The 12465-nt window shown below is 43.3% G+C and overlaps 1 protein-coding gene across 5 annotated transcripts in view; it reads left to right on the forward strand.

Annotated features, from left to right (window-relative positions):
* The window catches only part of PHF2 (PHD finger protein 2), a 369384-nt gene that overhangs the window by 238013 nt on the left and 118906 nt on the right, over positions 1 to 12465 (forward strand). For all 5 annotated transcript variants that reach the window (XM_040359305.1, XM_040359307.1, XM_040359302.1 and 2 more), the window contains 2 exons: positions 8503 to 8663; positions 10937 to 11078. In XM_040359305.1, the coding sequence (XP_040215239.1) occupies positions 8503 to 8663; positions 10937 to 11078 (303 nt within the window). The remainder of the gene's footprint in view (positions 1 to 8502; positions 8664 to 10936; positions 11079 to 12465) is intronic.

Raw genomic sequence — 12465 nt, forward strand, 5'->3', positions numbered from 1 at the left:
ACGGGGAGCTTATCGGAAATCTGGAAGCCCCCTTTAACAAGGGCCCCCAGATCCCGCCCCCTATGTGAATGAGTATGGGGTACATTGTACTCCTACCCATTTACCAAAAAAAAAAGCAGTGTAGTGTGAAAAAAATACAATAGACAGTTTTTGACAAGTCTTTTATTAAAAATATCTTCTTCCCCACTTCTTCCTCCATCTTCTCCCGCTTCTTTTTCCGGTCTTCTTCTTTCTCATGTCTTCTTTATCCGGTGTTGTTCTTCCTCTGCAGCTGCTCCCGCCGCCGGTCCCCTTGGATAACGATGGGGGCGTGGCCATCAGACGACGACATCTTGAGGCCCAGCTCCCTTGTGTAGTCACAGACACATCATGCCCCGGGCAGTGAAGTCACAAGGGGACGGGCCTCCAGATGACACCTTAAGATGGCCACGCCCCCATCATTATCTAAGACATGCTTGCATCGGCGCGGACAGATCAGCAGGACTCAGCATCAGAGGAGGGTCGATGGCAGCAGAGGAAGAAGAACACAAAGAAGACAGGAGAAAGAAGAAAACTGGGAGGAGAAAGATGGAGGAAGAAGCGGGGAAGAAGATATTTTTTATAAAATATATATATTTTTTAATTTGGCCTGGGGGGGGGGGGGGTTTCCCCCTCCAAATCCATACTAGACCCAAGACCCTGGTATGTACCTGGGGGGGGGGGGTTTCATGCTGTTTTCACATTGCGGCAAAGTCGTAGTAAAAACGTGTGTCTAAAAATGCGTGAATCCCCACAAAAAGCACTACAGAAACGCTCAAAAGCAACATGCATAGATGTGAATCGAGCCTTAGAGCCTGGCATAGCACACAATGTTAGTCATATCTAAAAACGAGCGTTGTAAATACCTATTCAGAGCTATCTTCAGGCCGGTCACAATATATGGCTTCTGCGAGAAGGCCTGAGATCTCACTCTGACGTCTGCCGGGGACATCACGTGACCTCCTGCAGAAGCCCTATTTTGGAGCTGTAAAGTGGCCATGAGTCACGTGACCGGCCTAATGATAACTCAAAATAGGTATTTACAACGCTCGTTTTTATAAATGGCTAACATCATGTGGTATGCCAGGCTCTAATAGAGGGACTGGCAGGGACCATTGTAGGTTTTTTATTTTTAATAATACATTCTACTCTAATTCATCCCAAAAGTGTTCTGTCCTGTTGAGGTCAGGACTCTGTGCAGGTCAGTCAAGTTCCTCCACCCCAAACTCCCTCATCCATGTCTTTATGGACCTTGCTTTGTGCACTGGTGCGCAGTCATTTTCAAACAGGAATGGGCCATCCCCAAACTATTCCCACGAAGTTGGGAGCATAAAATTGTCCAAAACTTCTTGGTATGCTGAGGCCTTAAGAGTTCCCTTCACAGGAACTAAGGGAACAAGCCCAACCCCTGAATAACAACCCCACACCATAATCCCCCCTTCCAGCAAATAATTTGGATCAGTGCACCAAGCAAGGCCTATAAAAACATTGATGCGCGAGTTTGGGGTGGAGGAACTTGACTGGCCTGCACGTCAACCCGATAAAACTCGAGTGGAGACTGATAGCCAGGCCTTCTCGTCCACAACAGTGCCTGACCTCACAAATGTGCTTCTGGAAGCCTTCCCAGAATAGTTGAAGCTGTTATAGCTGCAAAGGGTGGGCCAACTCAATATTGAACCCTACGGGGGAAAGCCTCATACACACGTACGGGATTCCCGGTGGTAAAAAGTCCGCCGGGAAACCCGAGGGGAAAACCGAGAACCTGCTCGGTAACTTTTCCCCGCTACACACGACCGGGTTTTACCACAGGAAAACTGCCATGAGAGCTTTGGTCGAGAATCCCGGCCGTGTGTATGCTCCATCGCAGTGTTTCCCATATGGAAACTGCCGGGTTAAAAACCGCCGGGAATACTGGCGGGAAAAAAAAGAGCTGGTTCTCTTTCTTTTTTGCCTGTCGGGAAAACTGCGATGGAGCATACACATGGCTGGTTTTCCCGGCCAAAAGCTCTCATGGCAGTTTTCCCAATGGGAAAACTGGTCGTGTGTATGATGCTTAAGACCGGGATGCCGTTAAAGTTTATGTGTGTGTGTGTGTAAAGGCAGATGTCCCAATACTTTTGGTAATATAGTGTAGTTTTGGTAGATCTAAAGTTGATTATACAGAGACTGTAACATGTATGGTGAGCCTGTGTTTTAAACACAAATCAAACCCATCAAACAATGTAGTTTAGACATATTATGGGTGCCGTTATTTTATAATAGGTTTTCATATTGTCTGATAATAAGCACAGTGTGTATTGTGAAGTAAAATCCTAATTCTTGTTATTGGCTGCGTCGCTCTTCTTCACAATGGTTTCCACAATATCATCACATAGCTGAGGCTGTCACAGGATTTTCACAGGAAGCGCAACCTCCTCCTCATAAAATTGCAGTGCATACGTAGGAAATGTAAACAAACACACCGCGGAGGGACTCTTCAGCCCCATCTGCTGGGGAGAGGCGGTAATTTTCGTAGATTTATGAGAAGTTAATGGACTTTGAAGAATGAGTAGATAAACAAATGCTTGACTGTAGCATTTAAAAATACACATATTATCTGCCTGAAAGAAAATGTATGAAAGGAGAACCTGCAGTAGATTGTAAAACATCTGATTTAGAATAAATTGTATATCTCATGCAAGAAAGTGAAGATCCCGAGCTTAACCACCTCAGCTCCGGAAGGTTTTACCCCTTATTTGATCAGGGCATTTTTTTTGCAATTTAGCACTGCTCTATTTTTAATGGTAATTGCGTGTTCATGCAACGATGTACCCAAACAAAATGTATATATTCCCCCCCCCCCACCCCCACTCAAATAGATCTTATAGTAGTATTTGATCACCACTGGGTTTTTAATTTTTTTATCATATAAACGAAAAAAGACTGCAAATTTAAAAAACAAAAATTGTTTTTTTCTTTCTGCTATAAAGCATATCTAATAACATAAATTTTAAAAAAAATCCCATTATGTGTATATTGATTGGTTTGCGTGAAAGGTATCTACAAACGATCGTATATATACTGGAATTTTTATTATTATTTTTTCATATTACTAATGGCAGTGTTCAGTGACTTATAATGAGACTGCGATAGTGCAGTGTGCAATCTGACACTAACTGACACTGGGTGGGAGCTGACTAACTGCCACTGACATCACCAGAGATACTAATACAGTGATCATTGGTAATACTATACACTATTAATGTACTAATGAACCTAGTTGGGAAGGGTTAACATCTCGGGTAATCAAGGGGTTAAATGTGTGCCTAACAATGTGTGTTGTTTTTTGTTAAAGATCGCTATGTTTCTTATTTCTGTTCTGTTCCCTCTGTACAGAGCCCTGTCTTGATTGCATGTGTGCCCTAAACCTGGAAATAGGCAGCAACGTACCAGTACGCTGCTTTGCCTGTACGGGTCATCTGTCTGTGGTACATTGTGGGTGTGGGCGGTCCGCAAGTAGTTATAGTGTTTTTACACTTTTGAAGTTAAATTTGAGAAAACCCCATTGTATATTTGTTATGTGTTCTCATTCACACATCATACAGTAGGTGACCGCTATTTTGCGTCAATCTCGCTCCCTTTCCCGGCGAGATTGACCAACTACGAGCCCCGTCGCGGGAGCCAGCGCCGAGCCGGCTCACCGCGATGGGAAAAAGCCGTCATAGAAGCGATGGGGATCCGACTTGGATTCCCACCAATTCTAGCCGCGGCGTTTGGTATGAATCATGAGGGGGAACTCCACGCCAAATTTTAAATAAAAAAACGGCATGGGTTCCCCCCCAGGGGCATACCAGACCCTTAGGTCTGGTATGGATTGTAAGGAGAACCCCCTACGCCGAAAAAACGATCCAATACCAACAATCCATACCAGACCCGTATCCAAGCACGCTGCCCGGCCGGTCAGGAAAAGAGTGGGGACGAGCGAGCCCCCCCCCCCCTCCTGAGCCATACCAGGCCGCATACCCTCAACATGGGGGTTTAGGGGCTCTGGGGCAGAGGGGCGCCCTGCGGCCCCCCCACCCCAAAGTACCCTGTCCCCATGTTGATATGGACAGGGCCTCTTCCCGACAACCCTGGCCGTTGGTTGTTGGGGTCTGCGGGCGGGGGGCTTATCGGAATCTGGGAGCCCTCTTAAATAAGGGGGCCACCAGAAACCGGCCCCCACCCTAGGTGAATGAATATGGGGTACATCGTACCCCTACCCATTCACCTGGAGGCAAAGTGTCAATAAAATAAACACACACCACAGGGTTTTCCGCTCTCCGGGGGTCTTCTCCACTCTCCGGGGGGTTTTCTATCATCTTCTCCACTCTCCGCTGTCGTCTCGGCGCTCCCCAGTTCTTCTCCCGCTCGCTCTCCCGTGCCTTCTTCGGAGCTGGCCGCCGCTATCTTCTTTTTAGCTCTCTCACTAGCGGCGGCGCAGCCCGCTCTTCTTTGTCGTCTTCTGCCTTCTTCTTTTCTTCTTATGTTGACGCGACGCTTCCTCCCGATGTAATGCCGGGTGCGTGGCTTGCACCGTTTCATAAGTTCCAGCACATCCTTCCCGAGGGTTGGTGACCAGAACTGGACAGCATACTCTATATGTGGCCGAACCAGAGTTTTATATAGTGGCAGGATTATCATTTTATCCCTTGAGTAAATTCCCTTTTTTAATGCATATCATTATTCTTCTGGCTTTTCTTGCTGCAGCTTGACTTTGTATGCTATTGCTGAGCCTATCATCTACTAGGACCCCCAGATCTTTTTCCATCCTGGAATCTCCCAGAGGTTCTCCCCCTAGTGGGTAACTTGTGTTCATATTCTTAGCCCCCAAGTGCATTCCTTTGCATTTTTCAACCTTTATTTGCCATATACCGGTAGCTGCCCAAGCCATTATTTTATTGATGTCTTCTTGTAAGGTTCCTATATCCTGCTGTGAAGTTATTGTCCTACTTAGCTTTGTACTGTCAGAAAACACTGAGCTTGAGCTATTTATCTCATCCTCTATATCAGGGATCACAAAAAGTGTAGCTGCTGGCTTTTAATAAACAGACACTCACCTGCTCCACGGTCCAGCAAAGTGCCGCCCGGAGCTCCGCTCCTCTCCCCACTCTCCGGCCGGCATCTTCATTCCTAGTGTGGGCACCAGGCCGTGACAGCTTTCGGCTTCACGGCCGGGCACTCACTGCGCATGCGCGAGCACCGCTGCGCTCTGTGAGTGGTCAGACGATCGCCTCGGACCTGTCACGTGTCCCAGGCGATCGCCTACAGGGAGGGGCCGCCGTAGGCGATATGACGTATCGCCTAAGCGGTCCCTGGGCGGAAGGAGGAAGTGGGACAGGAAGTCCCACTCCTACTGAAGCTCCCACTCTCTCCCCCAAAAAATTACATGCCAAATGTGGCATGTAAGGGGACGAGGAGTGGTTTAAGCGGAAGTTCCACTTTTGGGTGGAACTCCACTTTAATCCCATTCTGAGTATACACCATTTATTACCACTCTTTGGACACGTTCCTGTACCCAATTTTCTATCCATCTACATACCGTATAGTGTATGCCTATAGACCTCAGTTTGGAAATTAAGCATTTGTGTGGGACTCTATCAAATGGTTTTACAATGTGCAATTGTATGGATCTGAAATAACGAATAGGCTCTAATATTTGTAGCGCCGTCTTGTGGAAGAATCTTTGGCATTTTACATGAACACTCATAAAGGCCTTATTTAGACAATGATGCATAGCTGTTTATTAACAGATTCTGCTTTATTCTTTGTTGCTGATTTTACTATTTGAAAATGACTTGAATTGTTAATAAACCGCGGTGCGTTGTATTAATAATTCTTTGCAAGTTGGCCTTACCATCCATCTCCTGTCATCTCTCATTTCTCATGTCATGTAAGCAATTTGTTTAAATAAATGTTTTCAAATGAATCAATAAATGCTTAATAGGCATGTCTGTTTTTTTATGTATATAATCCATAAATGAAATCAATAATTCATTACGAGTGTAACAAAATTCCCTTGAGCCTGTCATAAACACTCTTTTGTAGTTTGTACATTTTCTTTTAAGTTTCATATGTAGAAATACATGAGTTCTTCATGAAACAAAGTGATTTTTAATATGAAAAGACTGCAGTTTAGATTACTTGTATAATTAAAGAAGAGTCGTGCCCCCATTAATTTCAGAAAATCTGCAACCCTCTGTGAAACGTCACACAGTAAGTTTAGAAGAATTAAAGTAGAACTATAGGCAAAACTTTTTTTTCATTTTAGGGATGGTTATAGCCCCTGTTGGATTTTTTTTTTACCATTTGTGTCCCATTGGGGTGATTTCCCCTCTCTTCCTGTCCCATAACCAAACAGGAAGTGAGCAGAAATCCCTGCAAATTAAGGAAATTCCTTGGAGACCGCAAGCTCATCAGAACTAGTGTCCCCATTGGAAGATTTTCCCTCTATTGCTTTCCTGGGGACAAACCAAAATTTGTGATTTTCTTTTACTTTCAATAATAGTAAATAGCACAAATAGAGGGGGTGAATCTCCTTAAAAGGGGAACAGATAGCAATAAAAACTGACAAGCATTCTAAATCGCTCTGCATTCTGTTCAAAACTAAAAAAAAAAAAGTTTTGCCTTTAGTTATTCTTTAAGCCCTTGATGCCGACGTAACACATACGGCCCTTTTTTCTGTGGGTGCACATCTCCCTTTGTGCTGGAGACCAGGGTCTCATCGGGATCTGGAACTCCGAATTCAGGCTCACCTGATCACTGTGGTAGCCTCTGATTTGCTACCACAGTGATCAGCCATTGTGAAGCCTGGAGAAGAAAGATACAATGGGGGTTATTTACGAAAGGCAAATCCACTTTGCACTACAAGTTCAAACTACATTTGGAAGTGCAGGCACTGTAAATCTGAGGGGTAGATCTGAAATGAGGGGAAGCTCTGCTAATTTTATCATCCAATCATGTGCAAGCTAAAATTATGTTTTTTATTCTCCTTGCATGTGCCCCTCAGATCTACAGCGACTGCACTTCCAAGTGCACTTTCAGTGCAATTTCGGCACATATCCCAGTGTGCATTGCTCCAAAGTAAGCCGCAAGGACGTATTGGTTTCGACGTGAACGTAAATTACGTCCAGCCCCATTCACGGACGACTTATGCAAACGACGTAACATTTTCAAATTTCGACACGGGAACGACGGCCATACTTAACATTGACTAGGCCAGCTATTTGTTCGACTAACTTTACGCCGAAAAAAGGCATACGTAAACGACCTAAAAAAATGCGCCGGGCGCACGTACGTTTTTGAATTGGCGTATCTAGTCATTTACATATTCTACGCCGAACTCAACGGAATCGCCACCTAGCGGCCAGCATAAATATGCACCCTAAGATACGACGGCGTAGGAGACTTACGCCGCTCGTATCTTAGCCTAATGTAAGCGTATCTGGTTTCCAGAATACGCTTAAATTTAGGACGGCGTAGATTCTGAGTTACGACGGCGTATCTGAATCTAGCTAGTAGTAAATAACCCCAATGTATCTTTCTCACTCCTTGCAGAGAGACAAAAAACAAGTGTGTGTAAAAATATAAAATGAAAAAATACCTAGATCAAGGATTGTATGGTAGTATGTGCAGGATGGTGTCATTAGTTCTTTATTTATTTTTTACAATTACATTTTTTTTGCATTTTTTTAAAATGCATTTTGGGGGCCAGTGGATGGTATCAGTAGGGCAGTGTAAGTGGTCGGTAAGTTGAGCTGGGAATTTTCTTTGGTTTTGTGTGCTCCTTGCTGCAAAGGCCAGTTATGGGTGGAGGCAGTGGGCAGTTGTATTTACCAGTGGAAGGAATGGTACCTCATCATTGGTGTCAGTGGAAGCAATGGTACCTCATCATTGGTGTCAGTCTTTCGGACTTTCTGTCGGAAATTCCGACCGTGTGTATGCCCACCAGAGTTTTTCCATCGGATATTCCGAGGAATTCTGTCAGAGGTTAAATAGAGAACATGTTTCCTCCGATGGAATTCCGTCGGCACTCCGATGTGAATTTGGTTGGACAAAGGTTCGATCGTGTGTATGGGGCATAAGTGGGAGGAATAGTGCCTTGTATCTGTGGGAGAAACAGTGTCCCAAGGGCCGGGTAAAAGCAAGCACAGGTCCGCATTCGGCCCAAAGGCCAAAGTTTGATGAACCACGGTTCTAGAAAATGTGTGAAAAATTAGGAATGAACTTGTATGCTTCATGGAACATCTCTCCGTGTTAACAGTATATCAGTTTTGGTTTAGTAAATGTTCATTCGCTATCTGCAGTAGATCAGGTCACATGTTTCACTTTGATTTACCAGGAAGGCATTGCTCTGCTTTATGGTTTAAACACCTTTTAAAAAAAAAAGATTTAACAACAGCTGAACTTTACAATTTCTTTTGATATTGGTACGAATAATAATAAATGTTGGTATTTTTCTTACAGTGCTGAGGATGTGGTGACTAAACTGAATGGCAATCAGCTGACAGTGGAGTATTTTGAAGAAACTGGTTTTACAGAACCAATTCTGGTGCCAAAGAAAGATGGTCTTGGCATTTCTGTACCCGCTCCAACCTTCTATGTCAGTGACGTGGAGAATTATGTTGGTAAGTTCCTTTTCTCTGTAGTCATGTCTACCTTATTTTTGATAATGTGAAATACCCCATTAGCTTCATACAGTTGAGGGCGTGATATACCGTCATTCTATCACAAATGATAGTAGTTAACTTATTATTTCTTTATGCTGTTGGCCATTCAGGTGTATGTCAAAGAAAAACAAAAATAAACATATTCAGTACATCTCTGTGATACAGCGGGGAAAATAATTATTTGATCCCCTGCAGATTTTTATAAGTTTGCCCACTTACAATGAAATGAAGGGTCTATAATGTTTATCATAGGTGTATTATATATGATAGAGACAGAATATCAACTAAAAATCCTGAAAAAACACACAATACAAATGTTATAAATGAAGTAGCAAGTAAGTAGTAGTAGTAGAAGTAAAAATGTATTTGATCCCCTGCCAACCAACAATAATTCTGGCTCCCACAGGATCATGTGGTACACAGATTAGTCCTGTCAATTTAAGAAGGTGCTCCTAACGACAACTTGTTATGTGTATAAAAAATACACCTTTACAAGGTATCTTTTTCTTCCATTTAAACCCTAAATCATAGGCAAGACCAAAGAGCTGTCAAAGGCCATCAGGTACATGATTGTAGACCTGCACAAGGCTGGAATGGGCTATAAGACCATCAGTAATGCCCGGTACACACGATCCGATTATCGGACGAATGATCGTCCGGTTTTTTTTTGTATGCTAATCTCACGTCGAATCTGATGAGTTTACTAAAGTCACGAAAATTCTCGTACGGCAGAATAAAAAATCGGAAGTGATGTCATGTGTTGTAATGCATTTGTATTGCATTTTCGAACAACAGCTGTACTGATTAAACAAATCGTATGATCTGGCATCGTACGAAAAAAAAAATCGGATGAACTGTCCTGATCGGCTCTCGGAAGCTCTGTACTAACGATCCGATTATCGTACGATCGTTTCGAAAGCGGAATTTTTCGTACGATTTTTGGATCGTGTGTATGGGGCTTAAGAAGCTTTGTGAGAAGGAGACAACTGTTTGTTATTATTTGCAAATGGAAGAAATACAAAATAACCATCAATCGCCCCTGTTCTGGAGCTCCATGCAAGATTTTGTCTTATGGGGTAATGATGATCATGAGAAAAGTGAGGAATCAACCAAGAACTACATGGGCGGAGCTTGTGAATGATCTTAAGGCAGTACAGACTAGTACAGGCCCATCTGAAGTTTGCCAATAAACATCCAAATGATTCAGAGAAGGATTGGGAGAACGTGCTGTGGTCAAATGAGACCAAAATGTAGCTCTTTGGCATTATTTCAACTCGTCCTGTTTGGAGGAAGAAAAATGCTAAGAACCCTAAGAATGCCATCCCTACAGTGAAGTACGAAGGTGGAAACATTATGCTTTGGAGCTGTTTATCTGCCCAAGGTACAGGCAGACTTTGCCGCATTGAGGGGCCAGTGGATGGGGCCATGTATTGTAAAATCTTAGATGAGAACCAGAATACTGAAGATGGGTCGTGGATGGATCTTCCAGCATGACAATGACCCAAAATATACCGCCAAGGCAACAAATGAGTGGCTGAAGGAATAGCACATTAAAGTCATGGCGTGGCCTAGCCGGTCTACAGACCTTAATCCTATAGAAAATGTATGGAGGGAGGCAGTTGCCAACAATTTGGAGCATGCGCACTGGGATACGTTCACGGACGGCGCATGCGCCGTTAGCCAAAAACGTAATTTACGTGGGGTCAGCCTTCATTACCATACAACACGCCCACTGCATGGAGAATTTGAATTCCGCGGGGTTTACGCCACCTTAACTTAGGGCGCAAGTTCTTTCTGAATACGGAACTTGCGCCCTAAGTTACGGCTGTGTAACGTATTTGAGATACGTTACGCCCGCCGATAGATACGCAATTGTATCTGAATCCGGGCCTTAATCTTTGGCATCATGCTCTTTCTCTTCTAAAAGTTCTTGGGTTCTGCCCAAGGCACCTCCAGGGTTGCCTAACCAGTGTCATTGTATTGTATACAATATATCCTACTCTGCATTGCATGTTCAAATAAACTTCAGTAACATTTTGGTTAGTATAACACTTTAATGCCGACTTGTCCACAGAACTTCAAGCCTTGTTTAATACATGGGCCGTTCTGCTACTTTCCAACTGCAAATGGATTCGAGGCACTCGGCTCTTCACATGAACTTCTACCAGTAAGAGATAATATGCAGAAAAAGCAACATAACATCCTTAACAATTATTCATTCTGCTTTCCAGGTCCTGAGAGAGTGGTTGATGTCACCGATGTCACAAAGCAGAAAGACTGCAAGATGAAGCTGAAGGAGTTTGTTGACTATTATTATAGTACTAACAGAAAAAGAGTACTCGATGTCATCAACCTAGAATTCTCAGACACAAGGTGAGTCTTGAAATGATTTTTCTATTACTAATTACGGGATACGGTACTGAGGGGTGAATTTGCCGATAATTTGCTGCGAAAATCTGTTTTACTTCACCAGTCCCAGACTCGTTAACCTTAGCTCAACCATGAACTGCGTGGTTCAAACTCATTAAACTCACTACACCTTTTGTGTCTTGCAGTTTGTATCTCAGTTTTCCACTGAATCATTTTCATCCTGTTTCTCTGTTTTTTTTTCCTCTCTCCTTTTTTATTGTCTTTTTTACTTTTTATTTTTAATACATTTTTAACTTTTGCTCTTTTTATTTGCCTTTGCTTTCTTTATTTTTATCTATTTTTATATTTCTTACTCTTTCTTAAATAAACTGTTTATTATCCTTCTACTACACTTATTGTTTCATTTTATTTTGAAGATTGCCCTCCCTTTCCTGTTCATTACCTTCTTCGTATCATTGTCAATGATTGAAGGAAGAGTTCTGTTTTTTTTTTTGTTTTTTTTTTATCAGCCAGTCACTGTTGACTTCCCTGAGTTACACCAGACACAGGGGTGTTTTCCTGTTATTTTTTCTTCATGGAATTTAAAGCATGACTCCACCTTATGAACAGATAAAATAAAATTATACCTGCCATGTTGATCACCAAATATATTAATATCTTATTTCTGAGATGTTTTCATGCTGCATGCTAAATAAGAGTATTAACATCTTTTTTACTGTCAAACATATCTATCGTCTGTCAAAAACCTTACTGATCTCTTCAATTTGCCTATGTTAGGCAGATAATTCATTAACAAGTAAAAAACAGACATCTGCTTTGCTTTGCAGCTTGACAGGCACTGCAATGACCAAATCCTTTTCGCAAAGTCTTCCAATTAACGCTCATTTTGATGTCAATACCTCCAAAACAGAAGCAGATAGGATGCAAAAATTAATAAAAATTTGCTAAACATAAATAAAGATTGATATCTAAAAAAAATGTGTATATATACCGTATTTATCGGGGTATACCGCGCGCCGGCGTATAACGCGCACCCCAAGCTTAGAAAGGTAGTTTAAGGAGAAAAAAAAACTTACATTTTTGCCCTGCGTCCATCGGTGGCCTTGCGCGGGGTCCGTCCAGCCTTGTGGGTGTCCGTCTGCGGCTTCCTTGCGCGGGGTCCGTCCAGCCTTGTGGGTGTCCGTCTGCGGCTTCCTTGCGCGGGGTCCGTCCAGCCTTGTGGGTGTCCGTCTGCGGCTTCCTTGCGCGGGGTCCGTCCAGCCTTGTGGGTGTCCGTCTGCGGCTTCCTTGCGCGGGGTCCATCCAGCCTTGTGGGTGTCCGTCTGCAGCTTCCTTGCGCGGGGTCCGTCCAGCCTTGTGGGTGTCCGTCTGCGAGTCCATCCGCACCTTG

The sequence above is a fragment of the Rana temporaria genome, chromosome 7 (genome assembly GCF_905171775.1).
Source record: "Rana temporaria chromosome 7, aRanTem1.1, whole genome shotgun sequence".
Classification (NCBI taxonomy): Eukaryota; Metazoa; Chordata; class Amphibia; order Anura; family Ranidae; genus Rana; species Rana temporaria.